The sequence below is a fragment of the Lissotriton vulgaris genome, chromosome 1_1, assembly GCF_964263255.1.
Source record: "Lissotriton vulgaris chromosome 1_1, aLisVul1.2, whole genome shotgun sequence".
NCBI lineage: Eukaryota > Metazoa > Chordata > Amphibia > Caudata > Salamandridae > Lissotriton > Lissotriton vulgaris.
This window is the reverse complement of record NC_141685.1, coordinates 1672086041-1672113063: the sequence shown is the minus strand read 5'-3', so window position 1 is coordinate 1672113063 and position 27023 is coordinate 1672086041. Positions and strand designations below refer to the sequence as shown.

Below are 27023 nucleotides of genomic sequence, written 5' to 3'. Positions count from 1 at the left end.
ACAATGATGGAATTGTGAACATTGACAAGTGTAGACTGAACAAACAGTGGCAGAGAAAATAACATAAAACACCAAGTAACAAAATACACAATATAACAATTGTGTCCTCTCTTAATTAGGCCATGTCTTTAGGCATTGACGGCGTTTCGACCCAGGGGTACTTAGAGGGTCATCTTCAGAACATAGACTTCAAATATAAGAGCGTCCACTTTCTTTTCTACAGAAATGAAATGCATACATGGGTTTGCAATGGAAAAAATGTTTATTTATTTATTTTATTAACACTCCACACCGAAAGTGTGACAAGAAAAACTGAGAAAGTGATATTCAAGAAAAAAGGGAGTAGAACAAGGCCTGATAACCCAAGATTCCAAAGCTAGTGAAAAGAATCAGAGAACTATCAAATAGATGAAAATAGTGAGTATAAAAAAGGGGCTGAACAGTCACCTTACTGGATCTCCGTAATATACACAGTGGCACCAATCTTGGTATATTGGGCAAAACGGCCGGAATTTTAAAGGAGAACCAGTAGCTGTCAAAAAAATTAAAAAGATAAAGGCATACATTTACAAGCAAGGATAGGTTAGAAATGGATTGAAGGTTATAAGATAATAAACCCTCCTATCTGTCAATATGCCTAAAAAAAGTCTCTTGCCATCCTTTTGACTTTAGTAAATCAGGAAATGGGCCGACTGGGACTGCGAATTCAAAAGAAAAGATCAGGGCGTAGGTGTGCTCAATAATCGGGTAAAAGGGGTCCAGATCGGAAAGAATAATTCAATAACTGCAAAAAATTCAGAGGAGAAAAGTCTTAGGAATAGATTAACTCCCAGTAAATTAAAAAAGAGAGAGAGAGAGAAGACCCACTAAATGTCAATCTCTCAATAGCACGTGTCCTTTAGGTCTTCGGAACCTGGCAGCCCATATAGAGGTCCAAAGATAATACTAAAGAATATCATGCGCAAGAAAAAATCAATAATCAAGGAATAGAATGAGACCTAAACATACAAAGTCTCCTGCAGGCTGAATTAGAGGCAAGGCGCCATGAGCTTACCAATGTCTCTTATGAGGTCACAGGTACAGTAACTAACATCCAGACCCGGGGAGAGACTTTATACCCTGAAGTATCGACTCGTTTACCAAAATTAATCTAAACAAGTCCAAAACTAAATTAAACAAAAGAAACATGCACCGGATGTGACATGCTACAAAAGTAAAGAGATCCCGAAAAAGGGAACCCCTTCTCCCTACTAGGAACATCCAGTCTGAAAAACGTTATTGGACCTAGATAGACATTAGGCTTTTATAAAAAATAAAATAAAGAATTTCAACTACAGTGCAACAAATCATGCTTCTCTGTGACCTCACTTACTTCCAAAATTTCTGTATTCCCGTCAGCAGCGTCCCGTCAGCGTTCGGATCCAAAAAATTAGGACCGATACAGGAAGTAGACCTGCATGCTGATTTTAAAGCGCAAAGGACGCAAAGTTTTTCAAAGCTAATAAAAGCCAAAAGCTCTGAAACAAGTCAAAGCAAAATTGTTAATAATGTAGAAAAACTCGGGAATGTTAAAATACATCAAAAAGAATAACCATTTCGGGGTCGATCATGCCCGTTGGATGTAAATCAAAAAACCGGCGCCCATCTTCCACTGGGCACAGAAAGTAACGAGGGATAGAGAGAAAGGAAAATATGGTCTGGTACTTACCTAGGTCCCATACTCCCACTACAGACTCTGGGGTTCTGAATGTCTCCTCCCTCCCCCCAGTCGTACAGGATTGGAAACCACACCAAGATTGTTATAAAATGTTTGGATTAGGGGGGTGTAACCCCCCCGTCCGTATTTATTAACAATTAACAAAACAAATTTTAAAAACCTTCATTACAGAAATTTACGCAGAAAGTTCAGTTACATTGGTAGTCACATGTTGTTCCAAAGGCTAACCTTAACACAGTCTAATACAGAAGGCACTCCTACCGTAAATCTAACAATGCATGAATTTACTTTCTGCGTGTCCCATCTAGAGCTTACAGCAAAGTCAACGACTGGCAGCTTCCCCCCGGTCCTAGGGTACTACTAATACTACTCCCGGAGTAAGGTTGCGCAGGGGGTACAGCTCATCGGACGGATACTTTCCCCCGGGCCCCCCTACGCCCTGTGCCTTAAACTCCATTAGGGGGGCTGCAGACTTCTGCATATCTGCGCCTTGAGAATTATGGGGCCGGCCCGGTGATGCGCTATGTGGAGAGCAAGAACAAGAGACTGTTCTGCTCTCCACCTCCTCCTTATAAGGGGGAGCGCCCAGGCAGTCCAGACCGGACTACCTGGGTGTAAGCTGGACGTTGCTGACGCGGCCTCCCCCCCTTCCTATTTGTCCGGGGACTAGGGCGACCGCCATAATGGCGGCGGGTCCTATTATAGTCCGCGCTTTTTCCAGGACACCAATTTCCTAAAGCCTCACAATTTTATATGTACAAAATGTTAGACACATTAACAATGCAGCCCAATTTGTTTGTATTATTACGTGCTATGTTGCCTAAGGTCCATGTTTATAAAGCATGTATTATTAACATATCAATACGGTATAATATACTGTTGTGATGGAATTACATCAGTATCAAAAAGTGTACATTTTCCAAGTTTATACATTTATCGTATTGCATTTAACAACTCAAATCGTATTGGGCGACAAGACTGTTAGCACCAAAGTCAGTAGACAATCATCGGCATAGAAATAAACATACAAGACTTCAACTTAATATTTTCTTTCAATAAATTCCTACAGAAAGATAGAGTACGATAATGTTGATAACCTTATTAATAGAGTACGATAATGTTGATAACCTTATTAATGCTACTGCACCAATTACAAAAAATGCAGGAACTGCATTAAGGCATACAAATGTAATACAACAATGCAACAATCATTCTCATATATAATCAGGCAAACTTAATCAAAGATAAGTGAGACATTATTACTCAGAAACTGAAAACCTGTGCTGGACACAAAGAATTCAGTTTTGGGCAGTCTTGAATGTTTATTTTTAAGCCGATGACTGTCTACTGAGGTTAATGCAAAACATGAATATGACTAAGAATAGGCTGTACATAGAGTGAGGAGGCATGCAGAGAATGAAGGGGGTTGTCCAAAGAAAAATGAGAGGTGATGTATGCCATATATTGTTTCCAATGGCATTTTAGATAATGTTACTGGTCTTGAGGATATTACAGACCTAGAGAGGACACCAGTGGTGTTCCATGACTGTTGGGATCATGCGGTTGAACTCCTCCAAGCCCATGAGAAGAAATACTTCAGTGTTTATCATGTCCTTCGGGTTTGCCAGAGGGGTGTCTGGGAGGCAGTTTTGCAGTGTTGCCTCTACCAGGTTTGAGGTACCAGGGCTTACACTTTCTTCAAGAGGGAAAGCTGGTTCCATGATTCTGTTTCCCTTCTGAATGTGAGGTCTGTGTTGAGGGTAAATAGAAATGACTGTGCATTGTTTGTTGTCACCAGGGAACAAACCCTTCATAGGTCCTACACAAGCATCATGTAAGAAAATGTTCACTTGTAAGCACTGCTTCCAGGTTCAACACTCAGCCTGTATGTGAAGGGTTCACACCCTTACCTTGTCTTGTTGATGATGACTGTAAATTTGATAACCAGGAAACCGCATTAGCAATTCTTACCTTATCTATTTGTACCCCTTACCTTGTGTGGTTTGCTAAAGGAAAACACACTCTTTTGTTGCGTGAAAAGATCAGCATCTTTGGCAATGTGCACAACTACTGCAGGCTTGGAGTGAGCGAAAGTAATAGTGTCTGGCAGTGTGTTGTGGACAGCTTGAGATGAGCTCGAGACCCTCAATCCAGAACTCCACCCCCCACAGCACCGCTACGGTTCTACATTAGGTGTCCTCCTTATTGACTCTTTCTCTAGAACAGTCAGGGATGTGACAAGTTTGCTCGAGTCTCTCGAGGACAGATACCTACCACCCATTGGTGGAGCACTATCGGGGTACCAGCAGTGCTATCACCCCAGGGGCATAGGTTCAGAGGGGGTGTTACACCCCCCCCCTCCAAATTTTGTATTCTGAAGTAAATAGATAGGGACAGGTGCTTTAAGTCGGGCTGCAGAGGTGTTTGTCGGATTTCACTTGAGATTTTTTCATAGACATGCAGGCAACACACACGCACACTCATCTCTCTTTTAAAGGGGGAACGTCCTTTACAACGCGGATGTTACCGCCCAGTGCAGTTACGATGTGTCTTTTACAACGCAAGTCGTAACTACGACTTGCGCTGGAGGGCGCTCTAGGCTAAGGAATAGTAGATTTACTATTCCAACACCTTCTCTACTGTACGTAGGCTGGTGTTGGAATAGTAAATTTAACTATTGCTAAGTCCAGCAAGTACAACAACGTACATCCCTTTTAAAGGTCTTAAAATGGTTATTTTACAAAATATTGTTTTTTTAAGTACCTCTCTCAATCCGCACTCTTCTCCTTTCCTACTGCTTCTTAACCCCCTCTCACCCGGCTTCTCATATAATGTACTTTAACAAGCGTGATTGTGGGGAAATCTGAAGATTACACCCCCAAATCTTACTGCCTAAGGTGCACCCCGTATCACCCCATGCAGCTGTGGTCTGGGATGTACAGACGCAAATTTGCTTTTAAAGACAGAAAAACAATTCAGCATCTCCAATCCCAGCCCTGAGTCCCAGCTGCTTCTATGAGCCACAAACAGAGAACAAACGTAAACTTGGCTAAACATATACGCAATTGAAAAGATGTATAAAGAGCACACCTCGCCTCCCTTCCTACAGAGAATATGTCCTCCTGAGTTAAAGCAGAACTCCGGGAGAACATGACCTCATTGACATACCTGTGCTGACGAAGGCTCCGTTGGTCCCTCTGTTCCTTGGAGTATTTATGGCCGCTCCTTCTACCCCCCTTTCCAAGATCCCGGAAATGATGGCGCGCTTTGATCTCGCCATTAATCATAACATTTACAACAAGCTTTCATCTCTTCCCAGGTTTGGATTTCATCCTTCTCATTCCAGAAAAATGTCCCTAATACCTGCCTCCGATGATTTCCACGTGCGGGGCCGTCTCAGCTGGGGCTCATTTGCCGAGATGTGGCCCAGTGGCTAGAGATACCTATGATGGAACTTGGGGGCAAAGATTCGGATCCCGGCCTCAATACTTGCCTCAGCATCGTGTGATTCTGGTCTCTTGTGCTTGAAAAAATGTGAAATAGGTCTGCGTGATCCCCACTTGATGTGCACAGCCGGGTAGAGCATGTCCCAGCTCCCCACCCCATATTATATACAGGGCTCCATTGCTTCCCATCTGGGTTCGCGGTATATACTTACATACATTGGCTTGGGCCTGCTCAAAGCAGGGACAGGGTCGGAGCGGCCTATAGTGCAATAGGCAGTGCCCAAAGAGCTGGTCTAACAGGTCAGTGTGTGGGCCGGTTTTCTGGTCTGCTGGGCCGGTTTTCACTCTTGAATTGTTCCCTGTTATTAAAACAAGCATTGCATGCGGAAAGCACATATACATGCTTTCTTCCAACCCTTTCAAAACACTTATACAGCAAGTCTTTAGAAGGTCAAAACTTCCGTATTTGTAGAATGCACCCCACTTTTAGCTCTTTCACTAATGGGGTCACTTTTATTTGGTGCCGGCGCCCGTGTTCTTCTGTCTCAGTCCGACCCTGGCAGGGTATCCTCACCCAGTCCTGCTGACAGCGAGGCCTGGCCGGGACTTGGTTGTAGCCGCTGTACAGACAGACGCGCTTTGCTGGAGCCTCTTGGAGACGGCGGGTAATGTCGAGGTTTGCTGCAAGCAAGGGAGAGGGGTGTCGCCCCATTTCGACGGCTTTCCTGCCAGACGTGCACCCTTTCCTCGTGATTCACACACAGTGCACATTTTTCTCTTACAGTTCAACAGGCATTGTCAAAGCTGGTCGGTTTGACTTCTTTGCAGTAAAAACATTTACACGGGCACATACGCAAAGGGGAGATATCTGATGCGGGTTGTGTTCAAAGATAGGGAGGGGGCGTTGGGAGGACATTAGCAGTGTACTGCAGCAGACAGGGTTTGTAATGCGCAAACGGCGACTGTTGTTAGGCCAGCTTCAAGGTGCTACAAATGGAAATAACAATATGATGCACAAATATAGTACATCATGCTAGTCTTACATACGTTTCTAAGTGCAATATTTATTTGATGATACAATTGATACGATAGATTAGTGGGTTAAGGAGCCTGCTGCTGATATCTGTCTGCAACCTGCAAGTGACTGGTTTGAATCCTGATCTACTCAATCGTTAATCCTTCCAAGGGCAACGAAAGAAGAACCATTCAGTTGGAATAAACCTAACATTTACTATTTGCACTGCTGAGGTGTGCACACCAGTTACAGCAAACTACGTGGATGCTGCAGCTTTCCTAAGGAGCTCTAACATTGTAGGAACACATATAGCACAGTTTGCCAGAAACATAGTAGTTCTAGGAGGCATAGAAATCCAGTTGTTCCAAAGAAGGAAGAAGGAGACTATCTTTCCAGCCCAAAATATTTGTGACTAGCTAGGCAACATCTCTGTAAACAAAACAAAAAAAGCCGATTGTGGCTCTAGAGAAGTTTCTCCATACTGTAAATGATTGCATTGCAAACAATTTTGTCTGTGATTATCCACGCGCATAGGTTCCTGCGCTTTCCTTTATATATTAATACCACCCATTTGTAGATTAGATTTAGGCTTACTGCATCAAGGCAATTTCCCTCTGAGAAAACGGCTGTTTCATCCGGTAGTAAGTACATCTTTGCATTCTGGGTAATGACTCCTCCAGAGTAAATCTATAAACACCGCTTAAATAAAAGGCACATAATTGTGTTATGCTAACTGAGGCTGCCTTTTAAGCAATGCGAGCCAAGCCAGTACAAGATAATGGAAAGTGGCCCAATAACTAAAAGATGCACAAATCAAGGAGAATTCCTTACTAGACTGACATAAAGTCAAAATTATAAATTTGTTGAAATAGAAAATCACTTGCAGCCTTCTTCAGATGCAAACTTGGGTACGTTTCTGAAGCTGGGCAAGACTATCTCAGCCTGTCATCATTTTTATGTGAATTCAATGGTCAAACTGTCTGGAGAACTTGCCTGAATGAACTACATCATGAACCAATTAGCAATGGTGACTCCATAGGTTGGATGAATGTAACATAGTGAGTGGGCCAGTGATGCAGCAAATCCTCATGGTAAATGGGTACAGGATGTAGCATGGGAAATAGGCAATGGATCCTGGGCGACAAAAAACATGGACAGTAGTCAAGTTCAGCATCAAAACACACACACACTTATTACTATTATTACTATTATTATTATTTTTTTTATTTTTTATTTTTGCAAGACCTTTATTGCAAACATGCTCACATACACAGCAGTGTGCCTACAACCCTGTACAGGGCCGGCTGCCATCAAATCAACAGTGGGTATCTGCAAGCACATATCAAAGGATATCAGGCAGGGACAGTCCAAGAACGTAGATGGTGATAAGTGTCCACAGTTCAAGTCGATATCATCCTCCACATGAGTTCCCCACTCATCACCTATAGGTCTTATTTTATAGTATTTATACAGAACAGCAACAAACCCCACCCCCCCCCAGCCCAAACAATCCCGGTCCCAGGTCACAGTAAAGTTCATAGCATTAACGCTGAATGGTAAAACAGTGTAGAAGGTACGCAAGGTACTGCCAGCAGTCGTACAAGCAGTGCAATCCCAGATACGAAATTCAGCATGTGCCACCAGTCCTCGTGCAAGAACAGTGAAAACTACAGACAGGACAGCCCCCCCAGGAGCCACACTCACCAGCAGAGATAGACATCCCATTGGTGATAACAACACAGCCCAACCATTCATTCAGGCAAACCCTCAGGCACACCGACACCAGGTAGTCAATCCCCGCCCTCGCTATCCGAACTGTCGTCCTCCTCCAATGCAAGCATGTATGCAGTGTATGGAGCCCAAATGTCTCGCGGACGTGACTTCTCCGGCAGAGTTTCAGCATAGCAAGTCAACTGATCCCTGCAGTAGGCCAGGTCCTTTAACCACAGTTGCACATCAGGTGCCCGCCTGCCACCCCACACCATAGCCACCCTCCGCTTAGCAAGCTGCAATGCCAGTACAATCAATTTCCGCTCCCTACATGGCACTCCAGAGGCAAGCCCTAGCAAGCATAACCGAATATCCATTGCAACCTCCGTGGCCGTCATCTTAGTCAGCGCCTCAGTCACAGCCAACCAGAAGCCATACACCCGGGCACACCCCCACGCCAAATGCACGAAATCTGCATCATCCTCTCCACACCGGACACACTTCGCAGTGTCCCGAAGACCATATCTGACTAGCTGTGTTGGTGTGTAATACCATTGATGTAGAAATTTAAAGTGGAGTAGGCGGAAATTGCCGTTAGCCACATAGCCCCCAGTCATGGAGCAGCATTCAGTCCATTCCTCATCCGTTAATGGCTCAGGCAGACTCCTATCCCATCTGGCCCTAGCCAGCAGAGCCCCCCCCCCCTTCGTCTTCTTGAGCAGCACGGTATAGTCAGGAGAGCAGTTTAACTCTGTCTGTCGCGGTGTAGAGTAATTGCAAAGCGCCCAGTGCCAAGGGTTCCTCCGGATATGTAGGATATAAGGAGTGTATGGCCGCCCGGAGTATAACATAAATGAAGGTAGCCATGACCACATTCGTGGACTGCTCCGTCACAGTTTGTAATGGAAGGAACTTGGCCCCTGGGAAGAGATCCCCCATAGTGTGGAGACCAGCACCCTGAAGGACCTGCAAACCACCAATTTCCCTCGACACCGATATATCCGAATGATACAACAGCGGCATGCTAGGAGCATAGAGCGGTAACCTGCCAGCTCTTCTGCCAAGCTCACGCCAGGCATTCGCCGTGGAACGGACTGTATCCACCTCACCCTTGTCAAACACCGAGTGAGTGTTACCCACCATAGCTTTCAACGGGTACGGTAGAACAGCGCTGGCCTCAAGTGCCACGTGGGGGGTATACGGGGGTGCAGACACCCAATAAGCAGCAAAGTGCGCCTGTGCACATAAGTAATATAGCTTCATATCCGGCACAGCGAAACCACCCAGTGCGTAGGGCTTAGTCAGCACATCCCACGTCACCCGTGGCTTCTTACCAGCCCAGGTTAAGGTGGTCAGCAAAGAGCGCAGCTGTGCAAAGAAGTGTGAGGTCAGTCGAAGGGGTATGTTTACAAAAAGATACAAAAATTTCGGGAGGACAACCATTTTGATTAAAGACACATGATCAGCTAGGGTGAGAGGAAGCTTAGTCCAACGAGCTACCTGATCCTCCAGCTTGGAGACAGCCACACCATAATTGGCTCTAATAACCTACTGACTATCCCGATGAAGCTGGATCCCAAGGTAGCGCACCGAATCTACAGCCCATTCCAGTGGAAATTCCAGAGGGAACGGAACAGTGACGTCAGTGAGAGGCAGCATAACAGACTTATCCCAGTTGATAGTCAAACCAGAATGCCGGCCAAACCGAATGAACTCCCGAAGGATAGGTTCAAGATGACGTGCAGGCTCGCGCACATAAAGCACCATGTCATCGGCGTACATTGACACAGCTAACGAACGTAGGGGGAATTTCAGAGCCGTGTCTGCATACCTTTGCAGCAGAACACAGGCCAGGGGCTCCATTACTATAGCAAACAATAAAGGTGAGAGAGGGCAACCCTGCCGAGTGCCCCTCCGCACCGGGAACGAATTCGAGACATGTCCGTTGACCCGCACACGAGCCACTGGGTCAGTGTAAAGAAGAGTCACCAACGATGTAAAAAAGAAGGGCACCCCCATGCGATGTAGAATAGCTATCATATACTTCCATGCCACTGAGTCGAATGCCTTCGCGGCATCAAGCATAACAGCCACTGCAGCCAGTTCTGGTTTGAGTAAATGTAATACAGCAAAAAGAGCCCTGAGATTGTGGGTGGTAGACCGAAGCGGTATGAATCCCGACTGATCAGGCAGCACCATTACCGGAAGTAGCAGCCGCAGCCGGGTAGCAAGCACCTTAGCTATAATCTTAACGTCAGTGTTCATTAGTGAGAGGGGACGATACGACTCACAGTGGTTTGGAGGCTTCCCGGGCTTCGGCAACGCAACCAGCAGTGCCTCTCTCATCGTGGTCAGGAACTGGCCCCGTTCCACAGACTCCTCCAGCACCATCGCTAAATGTGGAAGCAAAATATCAATATACTCCTTATAGAATTCAGCAGGCAAGCCGTCCGTGCCAGCAGCTTTCCCATTAGGAAGAGCAGCGATCGCCTCCCGAAACTCCTCCTCGGTGATGTGGTGCATTAGGAATTCTTGCTGACCTCTCGAAAGCCAAACCAAAGCTATATCATCAAAGTACTGAGCTATTTCTTCCTCCGTCGCTGTCTCCCGATACTCATACATACCCTCGTAATATCTTGCAAAGCAACTCAGGATGCCGGGCGTGTCAGTCACGACCTCCCCCCCATCCACAATCTCCTGTACCGCACAATGCTTGGCCCATGGTTCTCTTATGCGATCCGCCAGCCCTTTCCCCGGTCTGCCCCCCTCACCGTAATAGCGCGCCCTGGTATGTTTGGATAAAAACTTCACCTACTGATCGGCCAACTCGTTGTACTCAGAGACCTTTGACCTAATGTCGGCTAGCAGAGCTGTCCCAGGACAGTCCTCCAACTGCCGCTCCAACACCAACAACTCCCTTTCCTACCTAGACATGGAGTCTCTCAGTGATGTCAGAACTCCGGACTGAAGGCCAATACACGCCCCACGAATAGTCACTTTGAAGGCCTCCCACACTGTGCACATATTATCAACTGTGCCGACATTTTTCTCAAAGAACTCTACAATGATAGTCCTGAGTCGTTCGCGTAGCACCAGATCAGTCAAGGTTCCCGGAGATAAGCGCCAAGTGAACGGAGCAGGCGTACACGACGGTACCTGCAGCAGCAAGCGAACCGGCGCATGGTCAGAGAGCGTGCGCGGCAAATGGTCAACTTCCAACACCCATCCACTCACATCCCGGGTCACCAGCCAGTAATCCAATCGCGACCAGGTGTCATGAGCTGAAGTGTAACAAGTACCCTCTCTCCTCCCCGGGTGCCTCAAACGCCATACATCAACCAATCCCAGTCCTTGCATACCCTCATGAACCTCAGCAGCCGCTTTCTTCCGTACCCAGGGCTTGTCTTGTTTCCTGTCCATTTCCCCATCCAAGATCACATTAAAATCCCCACCGCAAATTACAGCCGACTGCGGCAACATGTATACCTTATTCCAAAGTGCAACATAGAAATCAGGGTCATCCACATTAGGTCCATACACATTAAGGAGCGTGACAGGGGAACCACATAGAGTACCATGCACAATAATATAGCGCCCTTCCTTGTCAATGTCTTCATGTATCGTAACAAAGGGCACAGACTTTTTAATCAATATCATCACACCACGCGCATATGAGGAGTAGGTCGACGCCAGTCTAACTCCCGCCCATCTCCGACCCACAGTTTCTGCAGCTTTGCCCCATAGATGTGTCTCCTGTAAAAAAGCGATATGCGTACCATGCCTGTTTAGAAACGCCAACATTTGTCTAGTCTTTCGAGGGCGGTTCAACCCCCTTACATTCCAAGTAACACATGCAATTTTACCCCCCCCCCCGGCCATCCACCCAAAGTTGACATGCATCCCTAAAACCGCAGGACCACCCCCCCTGTCCAGAAGGAGCATAACGCACAGAGCCTAGCAACCTCCGAAGCCCAGTAAGGAGAGTCCCCCTCATCAGGTAACACAAGGCCCAGCCAGTTCCCAACCCCGGCCCAGACTCTGCATACCTCCCATCATACTCAATGAAATACTGTGACCATACCCAGGAGTAAAACAAGCCCCCCAACCCCCCACCACCCACTTCAGCATCCCCAACCTGCCAAAGCCGACCCCATCCCCCCTCCCCCAACAACCCCAACTGTACGTTCATAAATGTTTGGGGATCTCCCATATGTGGGGACGCAGTGGCGCACAGCTCCCGCCAGAAATCTGACGAGAGAGCGGACCGCGCAAGCGATAAAAAAATTCCCGCCCCCCCCAACACTCAGAGCTTCAAGGATCCCTGCAGATCATGTTCGCCCAGCAAGTTTAACAGAGCAGTTGGCCCTCCCACCAGGATCTTATCAAGTAGAAAAAAAACCCAATAAGCAAATATCAAAGATCACATGAGTAACAACATACTAGCCATATAGCACCCTATGCATAGTCATAGTGGGGCACAATCCAAAAGTCGATTTAAACACAGTATTTACATGCCAGTCCACATCAGCCCCATGAATGATTCGCAATGTAATATTAGACGGAGTACCGTAGAAAACCTGCAATAGCGGAGGCTTGCCAAATAAAACAGGGTGAAGAGCACAACAAGCCTGAAAAGTACACTGTACCAAGTTGTATCGCAGCCAGCAGGGCCAACTCCTCCAGTTGAAAAACGCCTATTCCACATCCTCCATGAGGTCCCCTTCCCCTTCCTGCTGCACATTAGAGTCCCTTTTACGTTTTTTCTGTTTTTTCGCGTAGTCCATGGCAGCCTTAGGGGTAGCAAAGATTTTGTTGTCCGATGGAGGTCCTATTCGAAGACGCACCGGGTACAACATGGCGTATGGAATGTTCTCGTCTCGCAGCAGTTGCTTCACTGGGGCGAACTCCTTACGCGCTGTTTGTACCGCCACAGTAAAGTCAGGGAAGAACTCCAGCTTATTCCCTTGGTACTCAATGGTGCCCTTCTCCCTGGCAAGCCGAAGTATAACATCTCGGTCCCTGTAGTTAAGTATACGAGCGATAACAGGGCGCGGGTTGGCTCCAGGCACAGCCGCTTCGCCAGAGAACGGTGTGCCCGCTCCACGATGAAGACCTTCGATAACTTATCCGAGCCAAAAATGTCCACCAACATTCTCTCCATAAAGTCTTCCATCCGACCCACATTGGTGGACTCCGGAAGGCCCGTGACGCGAATGTTGTTTCGTCTGGACCTTCCTTCCAACTCCTCGTTCTTCGCCTGGATAACCGCCAGCACCCTCTCCATGTTGAACACCTTAGTGGTCACCGTGGCCAGTCCATCCTCCGTAGCAGATACCCTCTGCTCCACCTCGCCCATCCGCTCGTTTTGCCGGTCGAACTGCGTCGCCATATGGTCGAGCCTGTGATTGACCGCCTCCATGGTGCATTCAATGGATTGCAGCGTTTTCTGCATCGCCACCAACGTGGTCTCCAGATTCGGGGCGCCGCCAACTGCCCCCGAAGTTTCAGCGTCCGGCGGCGATTGTGAGGAAGACGTCGCCGTTTTCTTCGCCTCAAAGTTGATCTTGGGCTGATTGCGCTCCGGCCTGCCCATGGCGCCTCCACAACTTTCAACCCGGCCCAGGGGCAGCAACCCGCGTGGTCGCGGGCCTAGTCGATCTTCACCCCGGCAGTCGCAGTTCAGGGATGAACAGTGTACCCAAAGGGGTAGACCAAGAGCCGCAGGCGCTTCAGCAATCCTTCCGATTACACAGATTTGCAGCGCAAAGAGTCTTCCAAGCACGCCGGACAGGAGCACTCTTCCAAGTATCAGCCGCTGTGTCTCAACGCCGTTGCGTAGCCAGGCGAGGCTCGCTCGGTGAGGCCTAGCGCGGCCTAGCGCCGCCTCCGCAGCCCCGGTCTCGCGTAGGCCAGCGCCCCACTCACCACCACCAGCGGGGTAGGATTCAAATCCGCTCGGGCTCTAGGCACCAGTCCGTCGTCTGCCAAGCTCCTTCCACGCCCGCAGCTCAGATCACAGGACACCAGCCGGAGTGGCCGTGCAGACGGAGCGGATCTCAAACTCCAAGCCGGTGGGCGGGCCACGCCACCAACTCACGCGTCTCCGGTCGTCCGGCAGCCAGCCGACGGCAAGGCCGATAACTCGGGCCAAACGACCCTCTCAGCCAAGGGAGAGCACCTCACTCGAGTCCCAGGTACTTCAGGTGAGTTTTGCCATCGAGTCGGGGGGGAAAAGCAGCAGAATATTTGGGATTTTATAGCAAATTATGGACGGCCCCGGCAGAGCCTCACATACGTGCGGCCATCTTGCTCGGCGCCCTCTAGCGCCCCCCCCATGTATTATTACTATTATTATGTATTATTACTATTATTATGTACTTTTATTATTTTATACCTCTTTACTCTGTTTATCATTTGTTATTTACTGCTGTTCCCCTTCCCTCTCCCTTTTCCCTTCTTCTCTCCTTCTTTCTCTCTTTCTTCCCCCCACAAAATGAAAAGTTATAAAAGCATTTTTTCATTGGTATAGTGTTTTCCCCTTTTGGGGCTTTTCTTGTTATGTTGGTACAATATTCTCTATAATTATTTTCATTCCTGCTTCTCTTTATTTGTGCTGTTGTACTGATGTTTTACATTGCTTTATTCAACTCAATAAAGCTTTTCAAACTTAAAAAACACACACACACGCCCCAGACAAGCCTGCTGAAACTGAAACAGCGTCACTAACAAGGACTGGAACACTGTTCTCAACACCCACTGACCCGAATATAGCAATAGCTGCCCCAAAGCCATTAAACATTTCAACAATTATATCACCTCCTGTGCCAACGTCCTGGCCTCTCTAAAACACAGCAATACAACAAGATCAAGACCCCAGGACAGTTGGTACACACAAGAACTCAGACTGATGAAACACCAATACAATCAACTGGAGAGTAAATTAAGAGTGAGCTAAGACAATGCAGACAGGAGTATATCCAATCTGCCCTAAGACGCTACCACCAAATGACCCGGACCACCAAAAGGGCAGCAATGGTGGGCCGCATAGATGCCAGCACCAACAGAAGCAAAGAAATCTTTGCTATTGCAAAAGATCTCACCTAACCATTGGCAGCCTCTAACTCGATCACCCCCTCCCAGGAACCTGACAACAATCTCTCTCAAATCTTCAGCAACAAAATCATAACCATTTACATCAACTTTAGCCAATGAGCGGACCAGGCAGACCTCACCAAATGCCACCAGATATTATCCAAAGAACCAATGCTAACCATATGGCCCATCATTGCCCCAGAAAAAAACACCAGCACCACTAAGTACATCCACTACCCTCACCATGCCTACTCCAGAGGACTGAAACCCTCCTTCACCATGCTCACACCCATTCTGAATGCCTCCACCTCTACTGCAACCTTCCCAGATGCTTGGAAATGAGCAACTGTCCTCCCTTTGTTGAAGAAACCTTCTGCTGACCCTTCAACACTCACCAACTGCAGGCAGGTCTCCTTGCTACCATTACCTGTCAAGGTTTTAGAAAAAATCATCAACAGATGCCTCACTGAATACCTCAATGACCACCAACTACTCAACAGCACTCAGTCTAGTTTCAGATCTATTCACCACATGGAAACCGCCCTCATTGCTGCCACGGATGTCATCCGCATGACTCTGGACAGAGGAGACATGGCAGACGCCGTCCTCTTGGACCGCTTCGCAGCATTGGACACAGCCTCCCACTGCATCCTCATCCAATGAGTACATGACTTTGGAATTCAAGGATACGCACTCAGGTTATGCTCCTTCCTGACTGGAAGGACCCAGTCAGTCAGACTTGCACAGTACACCTTGGACGCCCCCCATCTCCTCTACGGAGTTCCACAAGGAGCATCCCTTAGCCCAACCTCTTCAATGCATACATGATCCCTCTAGCCAGCATCATCTGCACTCATGATATCAACATCCTCTTCTATGCCGATAACAAGCAACTCTCCCACGGACAAGACGCCCAATACCCAGATCAAGTTCAATGCCTCTATGACAGAAATCGTCCACTGGATGAAGACCAACTGTCTAAAGCTGAATACCAAAAACACCAACATTGTGATCTTCAGGAAGAGCATATTACTATGGGACTCCACCTGGTGGCCAACAGAGCTACAACTGACACCCACCACCCACGCTAAGAACCTCAGGATCAACATCAGCAGCAAACTCTACATGACACCCCAAATCAATGCTGTCTTTGCCTCATGCTTCCATAGCCTGAAGATGCTGGGGAAGATTTTTATAAGGCTCCCAATCATCACCCAGAAAACCTTCACACACACCCTGGTCATAAGCAAGCTGGACAATGTGAACACCTTCTGTGCGGGGATCAACAAAAAAGCTCACCAGAAGGCTGCAGACCATTCAGAACTGGGTGGCCAGAATCACTCTCAACACCCCACACCACACTCACATCACACCATACTTGAAGAAGCTCCACTGGCTCCCCATTCACAAACGAGCACAATTCAACCTCCTCACTCACACTTTCAAGGTACTACATAACACTGGCCCAGCATACCTCAATAATTGTATCTGCTTTCACAAACCTTCCCAACACCTTCGCTCATCTAGACTCCTACTTGCACAAATCCCAAGTATACGGAAAAGCAGATCTGGTGGAGGAGCCTTCTCCCACAACACTCCAAAAGCATGGAACGACCTGCTGAAACACATAAGAGCATCCTCCTCACTTCCTAGACCTACAACTGCTTATCGCCAGGATACCCTCCTGGATAATAGAGCATTCTACAAATCTATATAACATAACATAACATAACATAACATAACATAACATAACATAACATAACATAACATAACATAACATAACATAACATAACATAACATAACATAACATATCATAACATAACATAACATAACATAGCATAACATATAACAGAACATAAAACAGGGAACTGAGCTTCAGGATGGGTGGAGGGTGGCAGGGGACTGGGCACCAGTGCAGGAGAATGATGCTGGCACAAAGCATACTTGGATCCTAACAAATCCTGTGACTTCACTCACCACACAGCCCTTTGCTGATGATGCCCTGTGTTTTAGATGCGTTCTGATAACTGCTTAAGACACTGTTGATTACCCTACTGTCAGACCCCATACAAGAGGAGCCAGAGGCTACTTGGCCACAGCTGTGTAGAGGGAGGCCAATTGCCTCTGGTGTCCTGGGTCTGTGCGAACCTCACTCTGCAACATGTGCCAAGTGCACCCCTTCTGAATCTCAGGAAAGCATTAGCGGGCAGTCAAAGGGTCCTCAGGGAGGTAGTGTGGGGGGAAAGTCTCAGAACTCAACAGTGAACCAACAGACACAATAACTCACTGACCAACCCATTGCTTGTCTTCAGGAAAGAGAAGTATTTTATTGTCACATTAAAATGAAATACTACACACACTAATACACATCAATATGGTGTTCAATATTCCCGACTTCAACTTCCTGCTATGCCCTCATCCCGGTTCCGGTTGGATCCCCAAGGCCTGTAGTATCAGATGGGGATAACAGAACGTAGGCAACAACAAACACAGGTGAGAAGTCACCAAGCAATCACTAGGTTTAAATGACCTGTCGGTCAGTTTTTGTGATCTTGAAAAAAAAGAGTTCACAATGGTAATATTATTACCGTAATGGTCGGCTTGACTTTACAGTTCAAGATGCAGTTTCAGAATTTTGCTAAAGGTCCCCATGCTACCTGCTCGCAGGGGATGCAGCTGTGGCAGCTCCAGTCAGTGCACTTGTCGTATTTTCAGCAACAGTGTCTTCTGGAGTGGTGTGGGATCACAGGCAGTGGCCTCACTCCTCCATACAGCTGCTCAAATGAACAGTGCAGCAGGAATTGTCTGACAAGTGCTTTGACATTGGCATTTGAAAACTTGGCTGTTCGGGAGGTTCTCTACTACAATGGTGATGGGGATCTCCACAGGATACGCTATGCAGCAACAGCACAAATCCCTCCAGATATACTAAGGTGGTACCGGAAAGTTTTTCACTCATTCACGACAAAAACTGTGTAGGGGTGGTCGACGCAGGTTGTGTGTCTGAAGGCAATTGACTTCTGGGTGCTCCATTTGTCAGGAACTTGCTTTGGCCTCTCCTCCTGGAGTCCCTCGTCCGGCAAGGCCAGGCACTCTCATTCACGTGCGGAACAGATAGGTGGTCTTCTAGGTGATAGGCAGACCCACACATTCTGCAGCAAATTGTACAGACTGCAGGTGATGTCCCCTCTAGTCTGTGAGACTAACTGTCAATCACACACTAGTGATAGTCTCACAACACGCTTCAAGAACTCTGAGGAACACTCCCTTTCTTGGTCAGAGAAGCAGCTTGATACTGGGACATAGTGGGATGGGGTCCCACTTTTATACTAATTTTTCAAGACAGGGGATGTGGATCCACTGTCTAAGCAGTAGCAGCCCATGGAGGGAGTTTCGCGGGGCGGTGAGGCGGGTCGGAGAGGGGCAGGGTGGGGGGTAGTAAACACCGGAATATGGATGAACGGAGGTAAGTAAACATTTAAACAAATACAATGAATTTCGTTGTGAGCGCTGCATCACAAAATGCATGGTAATAGACACTACTAACTATAACTTGCCATATGCAAGGAAGTAGTCTATCCTTGTTTTTATTTCATAGGGACAGAAGAAAAGCTTTCTTATCTAGCTATTGGATTGGGATGTCTCCAGGGTACAAAAAGTGAACGATCCACCACTAGGCCCTTGACCATGCCTTTGTCATTGTTATTTTAGAGACACAGGGGCCCTGATCCATTTAATTTGGGGTCCTTTGAAAGATTTGAGTAGCCGTATCACGACCTTTGATGAACAAATTCTTTTAACAGTCTGTTAAGATTAGAAAAAAGACTGTTTAAGCTTTTTTAGGGCATATACAGAACCAATGGTAAGACGGTGACCCTGTATCAATAACTTGGCAAAGAAATATTAACCCAATGGGTTTATCAAAGTTCTTTGCCCATTTACAGGTACTCTTTCTATAGCACAGTGAACGTGTGCTAAGATTTCATCTTACGTTGAAGAGCCTGACATCGAATCACAGTCTTTACTCAATCCCATTGAAGTTTCTCAGCTTCAGGGTGAGATATGCGCATGTCTCTTGTATAAGAGCGATGTCCATTTTCTTGGTAGCTGAGAAGCTGATAACTTTTTTCCTCTTTTTCTAATGTGTTAGGCTACTGACGTTGAGGGACCATATTAAGAGGGCTCTATTCTTGTATATTTTACAGCAGCAAGTCACGTTAGCAAGTGTGGAAATGTAATCTTGGTGAGATGTGAGGGCAAATGATCTAATTCCAAGCATAGTTGGGACCCATTAAGGAGCCTGTAGATTTAATATGAAAGCACAAATACAAATCTAAAAGTAAAAGATTGACACTGGCCTGCTGGGCTTAAGATGCTGTGGAATGACCTGTAGTGTAACTAGGGTTTTTGTAGACTGTTTGATTCAAACTTAAAAAAGGCGGGACTACCTTTCTAGGGGCTCTAGAGTTGCTTCATTGCTATAACATGTCCAATATTAACCTTAAGCATTCTATGGACAATACTTTTTTTGTCGAGCTCATATTCATACTTTAAGCAGTGATCTAGATGTATCTTGATCTCTCAAGGGGGGTTCAGTAGGGTCTCGTCCTTTATCGCTGTCTCTATTTATAGGGAGGGCTGTCACTGTGGGGGTCTCGTTCCAAAGTGGCTTCACTGGACAAAGGGACCGTCCAATGAGTTTCTTCATTATTGCTTATGAAAGACGTGTCCATTGAAGGTTGTTCAAGGGCCGCTAGAAAGGTCTTGAGGGTCATGAAGTTCCCTTTGTCTGCCATTAGCTGTCACCAGCATCACAGCAGGGTCCAAAAGGCATAACAGATTTTGTTCTATTCGAGAAAAGAGTGTAAGGCTAGGAATTTCATTCAGGCTGTATTGGTTTCATAAGAGAAGTTGGATGCACTTTACATTTGATGTCTTTTATAAGAATGTGGGTCATGTTTTTTTTCCATTTGCAAAATGATCTGTGTGCGCTGGTGGTGGAGAAGACACAATATTATTGGCCTTAGGTCGTCTCTTCTATCATTTCGTCTCGTACGCAGCCTATGTGCCCTTTGAAATGTAATGGGAGGCTGGAATTCTAACAGTGCTATGAAGGTTGACAGCAATCCTAACATGTCACGGTTTTCCTCTGGTTCTGGAACGCCATACAGTTGAATACTATTTTTTCTACTACTATCCTCAAGGTCAGTGGCCTTGCTCTGGAGATTCCAGAATTCCAGTGCTGAGCCAGGCCCTTCCAGTGCTCTCTTCTTCAGTGCTTTGATTTATTAAGTTGGGTTTTTAATATGGACATCTACACCTCTGCGTGTATTGACTCCATTCATTTTGTTGTCTCAGTAGTTGAGAGTTCTGCTGTTTTGATTAAGAGTTGATATCTCGGAATTCACTCATACGAGCTTTCAGTGCAATCGTAGCCATGCGGTGTCTGTAGCCACACTGTGTCTGTAGCCATGCTGTTTCTGTAGCCATGCTGTGTCTGTAGCCATGCTGTGTTCTGTAGCCATGGATGAATGTCAGCTGATTGATACAGTTCCCCTTAGCAGTGGATGGTGGTGTTTATTAAATCATGACAGTTCACTTAACCAGAAAAAGTCAACTCTTACAACGGCAGTCCCCAGAACAGGCAGTGCTTCATTGGGTAGACTAGCCCAAATCTAATTGTCTCCCTCCGTGGATAGTTAAGAATTCCCCAGCAGTGTGCTGCCACTTTTAACACGTTATTGCTCGCTACTGGTGTGTGGGCGGGCTTTGTCCATCACATCCACCTCCAGCCTGGAGGCAGAGCAGCAATGCGCATTGTTGGAGAGGAGGCTTATCATTGGACTAGAGAAGGATGGTACCACCAGCACAACTGATGACACTTTCCATAGTCCAGTATGGGTAACGGGAGAAGGAAACAGGGCGCCTTTAACGCCTACCGTCATGCTGTGCAGCTCTCAGCGGTGGCCTGCAGACAGTGTTGGGCTCCATATGTGTCAGCATGTTCTTTCCAGATGCTCTAGCAGCACATCTACGGAGCCTTTCAGTTCATGTCCAAGGGGTGCAGAAACAGCAGTGAAACCTATTGTTTTCCAATGCACAGCAGCAAATGTGTTTTTTGGAGCAGTGTTCAAGAGCTTAGCGAGAGGTGACCATCTTTCTCAAGGCCAGGTTCTGCCTTCTTGTTTCTTGAGGTCTCACAGCCATCTCTCCAAAAGGACTGAAATGTGAATTGGGATGGGTTATTTGTTGAAGGTTTGTACTTCACATAATGATTAACAAACTTACCTTTCAACTTTGTCACTGCAACCTTCTTTTTGTGCTGCTGCTCAGTGGAGGTTGCCATAGCTGGATACAACTCTTATGTGTTCTTTATGCTTCTATGTTGCGAGAGGTGGGGTGACTTCTTTTTGTAGGTACTATCACACCTTGCAGATGGTGCCCTGCAAGGATGACCGGTGCCTCCCAAAATAGGGAGTTTGGAGGAAAAAACATAAATTCTTCCAAGCAAGCAGAAGAATCCAAAAGAAAAAAGTATAGGCAACCAGCTCTCACAAATACCAGGAAAGGGTAGAAGAGGAGCAGGGTTCCAGGAGACGGAACAAGATTCCAGGTACAGGGTTCCAGGAGCAAGTAACCAGGAGTTCGAAATCACAGCCGGGGTTACTAGAGGGTTTACAATGCTTTGAGTGGTAGTTTCAGGCTCCTTGTATTGTGAACAAACAGGAATGAAGGTGGAAGAACAGGAAGAGACCAAAGGATATGAAAGGTAGCCATGATGGATTGGTTAGTTTTATAATGTTAATGGATTGGGGCGTTTATATGTATCTTAGATTTGAGTGTTTTATATGCCACAGGGGCCTCCACTTTGCCACCTGGGAACGAACATATGCTAGTCCTTCCCCGAAAACAAGCAAGCGAGCGGCCAGAAGAAACCTCCAGGCAGAGTGTCACATCCAACAGTAATTGGATTAAGGTGTGGGGAGTGTACTCCTGATTTGGGTGTCTTGCTGCTTGCTACTGACTAGGCACTGGCTTTAGCCAAACAGACAGGGCTTTATTGATTTTTGTAATTGATAAAGCTATGGTTGCATTATGCAATGTTGCAGGATTACCCTATCTTTTTTCATGTAATGAAAACCACAAAAACGAGCCAAATACCCAGTGCAAAATAACATTTAAAAAAAGAAGGAAGATGATTCGCATTTTAGTGCACACCCAGCAGAGATCTAGAAGTCCCAAGTCTTCTAAAGGACGCACGTCTAAGCACAATAGTGTAAGTGCACAGGTACAGCAGCAAGAGAGTTCCTTGACATGATGGAGGCTGTTCTGGAGGGAACATGAAAGGACCCAAAATGTGCCGAAGGAACCTGGGTCACATCAGGGTTTTTTAGTGTTCTATAAAAACTGTTTCTACTTGCTTTTATGGCTTATTCATGATGAGGCAGATAACGTTGATAGGGCACAGGGTGCAACTACAAAAAGTGGGCATGGCACTTAGAAAAGTATTCCTTTGAATTATTTAGTGTGTATCATGATATTAGAGCACTGTACAACAAGAGATCTGACGAGGGTTGCAGTACAGTAAGAACACCCGTCACTTAAACTTCACTGTACATAGAATTCGAAGAGCAAGGTGTAACACAACAAGATACACTATCACATAGGTGAAATACAGTTTCACCATCGTTCTCTAATGACACATGTTTTTCTAGCAGTACAGCTTTTACATCCATCTTAAAAAGCCTGAGTGAGGTAATTGCTCTTGTTGAGGGTGGTAGGGAGTTCCACATTTTTGGGGCAGATCCAGTAAAAGTGTGGCCATGAGATTTTCTTTGTTTGAATCTGGGTGGTTCTAGTATGAGGGATTTAGCACTTCTAGAATCCCCTCTGCCTCCTGATAGCTTGATCCTATTCGCCAAGTATTTAGGACCAGAATTGTGTAGGGCTTTGTGTGTTATGCATGCAACCTTAAGCTGGATCCCAGCTTCAACTGTGAGACAGTTGAGGGCTCCTAGTGATAGGAAATGTGATCTTAACGATGTGTGCCTGTTAATAGTCTTGCTACTGCATTTATTATCACCTTCATTGGGGCTAGGCTGGCTTTAGGCAAACCTATAAATGTGGCGTTCCTATAGTCCAGTCTTGAAAGCACCAGAGATTGTGCAACTCTTTTTAGGTCTACTAGCAGTATGAAGGGTTTAAATTTTCCTAGAAGGTGCAGATGTAGGTTAGCGCGGCTAGCGCCTCTGGTTACAGCTTGTATGTGAGCTTGCATGTTTAGATGTGAGTCTAGAGTGAGGCCTACGAAGTCGCAGATGGTTGGGGTGCAGTTTAGCGATTTGATGTTGGGAGGATAAGATTGCGGTTGTTGGGATCTAAAAGGTGGGGTGAAAAGAATAATTATTTTTTTTTGCTTTTATAGATGTAATGGAGCAGCCTTCTGAACTATATTGGTTATACTGCTATTGTAGAGGTGCATCCGAGATGCCCAAGAGGTCTGGTATAGACCCACCCAGTTTTATTCTGTTTACAAGGCTGTAATCACTCACCCACGTTTTTTTCCTTTTCGTTAGACCTTCAATTTTAGTTCCTCGTGCAGAGATTTGAAAAACAATTTGATGGTGTTCTGATCAATCTGTTGGCATGATGCCTAGCATGTTTACCGATTCTGATCAAGCGTGGTACCTTTGTTGTGTGGTGGTCCATTGCATGCTTGAATCATGCTGAGGTCCTGGATTAGGTTACTGAGTTTGGCCACAGTAGGGTTTCTGTCATTGTTCTAGTGCAGGTTGAAATCTCCTAATGATAAGGTTGCCTGTTCACTGCCTTCATGGCCCATGACCAGCAAGCAAGGGCAATTACAGGTGTACGAAAGGGCAATAAAGGAGTATCAAATCTTCCTCCTAACTACTCCTATTTATCATCCATGCTGGTATGGTGAGTGGAATAGAGGAGACACAGAACTACTTTTGGCCTACTCAAAGAACTGAGTCTATATACTACGATTTAAAAAAAAGTTTTAAAATTATTGTGTTAGTGTTAAATTACATTTTTTTCTTTGTTTCTCAGATACAGCAAACGTACAGTAAAAGTGGAATCTAAAGGAGGCGGACACTGATGCCATTGGATAAGGCTGGAATAATGATGCAGTTATATACGTGGATGCTAATTCTGGCAGCCATTTTGGTGCATCAAAATGCGCGGGCTCAACCTGAAGGTAATGTTTGCACGTGCCTGGGTGGGAGTGGGGGGTGGGGGAGGTGGGGGGGTTGGGGGGGGGGGTTCAGGATCTGATTACAGGTCAAAAAACACAAGACCTGATCTATCATTGGAAATGTCTTTCTTTTGCTCTAGTCTAACCCAGATAGGTTGCAGTTGTCACCCTGCGGCCAGGCACAAAATACGACAACTTATGTTTGAAGCAGATGGAGTGCAGTGTCTTGAAGAAGACCCAGGCTACATGTAGTTCTCTGAAGCCCGTGCAGCACGATATAGCATGCTGTGACACAAAATTATTTTTTTTTCTTGCGTCTTTACAATATTAGCTTATTTGACGACCACCTGCGCAGTAAATGGATATTTACTCAAATCATGTGTGCAGCTCATCGTAACCTCCAGGTTGCACTCGTCGTTGTCATTGAGGGGCATATTACCAACAACTAGCGATAATTTTTGTCTCTAACTTGTTTAGAGACAAAAATTATCGCCGCACATTGGCGATTTTTATCGCAGATAAACCTTGCTATTAGCAAGGTTTATCGCAAATGCGATAAAAAACGGCTGCAATGCATGAATATCGCTGAAAACTCAGCGATATTCATGCATTATCGAGCAAATGCTCTTAGCCATGTTATCCACCTCCCATTGGAAACATGGCTAAGAACTGCTCAGGGGCAGGTGTTAGCTTTTGGAGATATTCACGCTTAGCGCGAATAGCTCCAAAAGTTGGTAATAGGAGATAGCGATGTTAGCGACTGTTTCCAGTCGCTAACATCTTGGCACGCCCACTTTGCATGTCATTAGTGATAAATATCACTGACATGCAAAGCGGGGCCCAAGATGGTCGCTATCTCCTATTAGCTGTCGCTAACTGGTGTTAGCGACAGCTTGGTAATAGGGAGATAATTTTATCTCCGCTTTCTTGGCTTTTAAAGCCAAAAAAGCGGAGATAAACCCCCTTGATAATATGACCCTGAGATTCTTATGGTGGTTAGTGCATAAATGTGAATGTAAATGTCCAGTATTTGTAAAGCGCGAACAATTACCCGAAGGTGTCAAGGCGCTGGGGGCCGTCGGGAAGTACTGAACAGGGACCTTCCTGTAGCAGGTACCACTTCCGGTATGGTAGCGTATGGAAGTTCACTGCCCTCTTTCATATATGTGATTGGCGCATTGTTTCACAACACAATACAATAGCCCGTGTTGTTAGTCTGCTTTATGTAAGATCTGCTTTACCCTGCAAGTGACCTTCTATTACCCTTGGGATTTCAGGAAGGTGAAGGGTTTCTGTGCCTAAATATATGTCTCATGGGCAGGGCACAAGTTCCAATCCAATCGCTCCATGGCAGATCTTGAAGAAATTAGTGTGTTTTCATTCTTGCACAATTAATTCACCCTTACAAGGTCAACACAATGGGTATTTTGGATGGAGTGAAAATAGCAGTTGTTTATGAAATTGGGAGATTGGATGCAGGAGCCTTGTAACATTTAGTATTCTGCATTGAATATTAATTCAAATGAAAATAAACCATTATTTCTTCGCCCCTACAGAAACTACCGGGAGTTCTGCAAACACTTGTGTTGTGCTCTCTTTCTCTCACTCAAAGGTACTGAAATGGATTACAGAGACTTTTTAGTAGCTACCATCCACAAAGCTCTCCCTCTCCCTGTCACAATAAAAATATTTAAACATTGTGTCACTTTGTCCCTGCCACCTGATCAAAAATAAAACGAATGGAACACTTTGTCTCAGGTCAGCAGCAGGAGAACAAAGATTTACCCTTTCATTGGTTTCTTACTGAATACACTGGCCACTCATGGCGCACGCACTCCTTCTGTGTTCTATGCCGAGGCCAGATATACGCACACCGACAGTGAGTACTCACCCTGACTCTCAGGCCTCAGACCTGATTAACCAGCCAGAGAATGCACGGCGTAGAGGTGTCCAAACATACACAATCTTTGGATATAGCCCTGCACTTGGTGCTACCTGCACTCACGTGCTCATAGCTCCTATCTCTCTGCCTCCAGGCTCTGCACTTCAGCCCCCAGAAACTCCAAGGTTATGGTTAAAACTAAGTTGGTGGAGACTTTACAGCAACCATATATGGTGTATATTTCCAAGCCAACCCTCTGAATAAAGATAACACTTTTGATGTAGCTTTTCGCAATGCACCAACATAAGCCAAAAAAGCTATCATAGTACGCAATGATGCATATACTAAACTGTTCATGATTAGAAATGTGTAAAGATCTTATACTCCGACACGTGAGTCTAGTAATATGAACTGTTTCGATTGTGTGATCAGCGCCTGGCAAGAAGCCATATGTGATCCTGAAAGCTAGATAACTATAAATGTGCTCACCTAATGCATGGCTCTGATTGTACATACACGCCCCTCTCATCATGATCAATTTGTCGTAGCACAACTATGACATTCCCTACCCAGGACCCTGGCTCGGGAGGATTGACCCATCAGATGTGATGTGGTGACTCCCAGGTGTGGTGAGCAGACATTGCCCTGAGAATAAACTGTTGATTTGATTGGTTGCTCAGTAATGATGCTGGGTGACCATGCAAAGCATTGAGGATTTGCTGTCCACATTTAGCTGAATGGGTACGCAGAGAATAAGGCAGTGCAGGTTGAGGAGGACCGGAGTGATATGTTTTATGAAGTATGGGAAGACGCTTGTATTTACAGGATTTTCTGGTCGGTACTCTCAAGTAGTCCTTATGCATGCTCTCGATCTCTGAGTAGTGTACTTTAATGCCCACAAAAGGCTTATTGCTGGTGTACATTTTCAGAGGATGGTGGACATC

General features: G+C 46.0%; 1 protein-coding gene across 1 annotated transcript in view; it reads left to right on the top strand.

Annotated features, from left to right (window-relative positions):
- Nucleotides 1-27023, top strand: part of LOC147751045 (collagen alpha-1(XIV) chain-like) — a 525617-nt gene that overhangs the window by 138902 nt on the left and 359692 nt on the right. The window contains exon 2 of the mRNA XM_086932176.1: nucleotides 24053-24200. Coding sequence (XP_086788302.1) covers nucleotides 24101-24200 — 100 coding nt within the window. The 5' untranslated portion in view covers nucleotides 24053-24100. The remainder of the gene's footprint in view (nucleotides 1-24052; nucleotides 24201-27023) is intronic.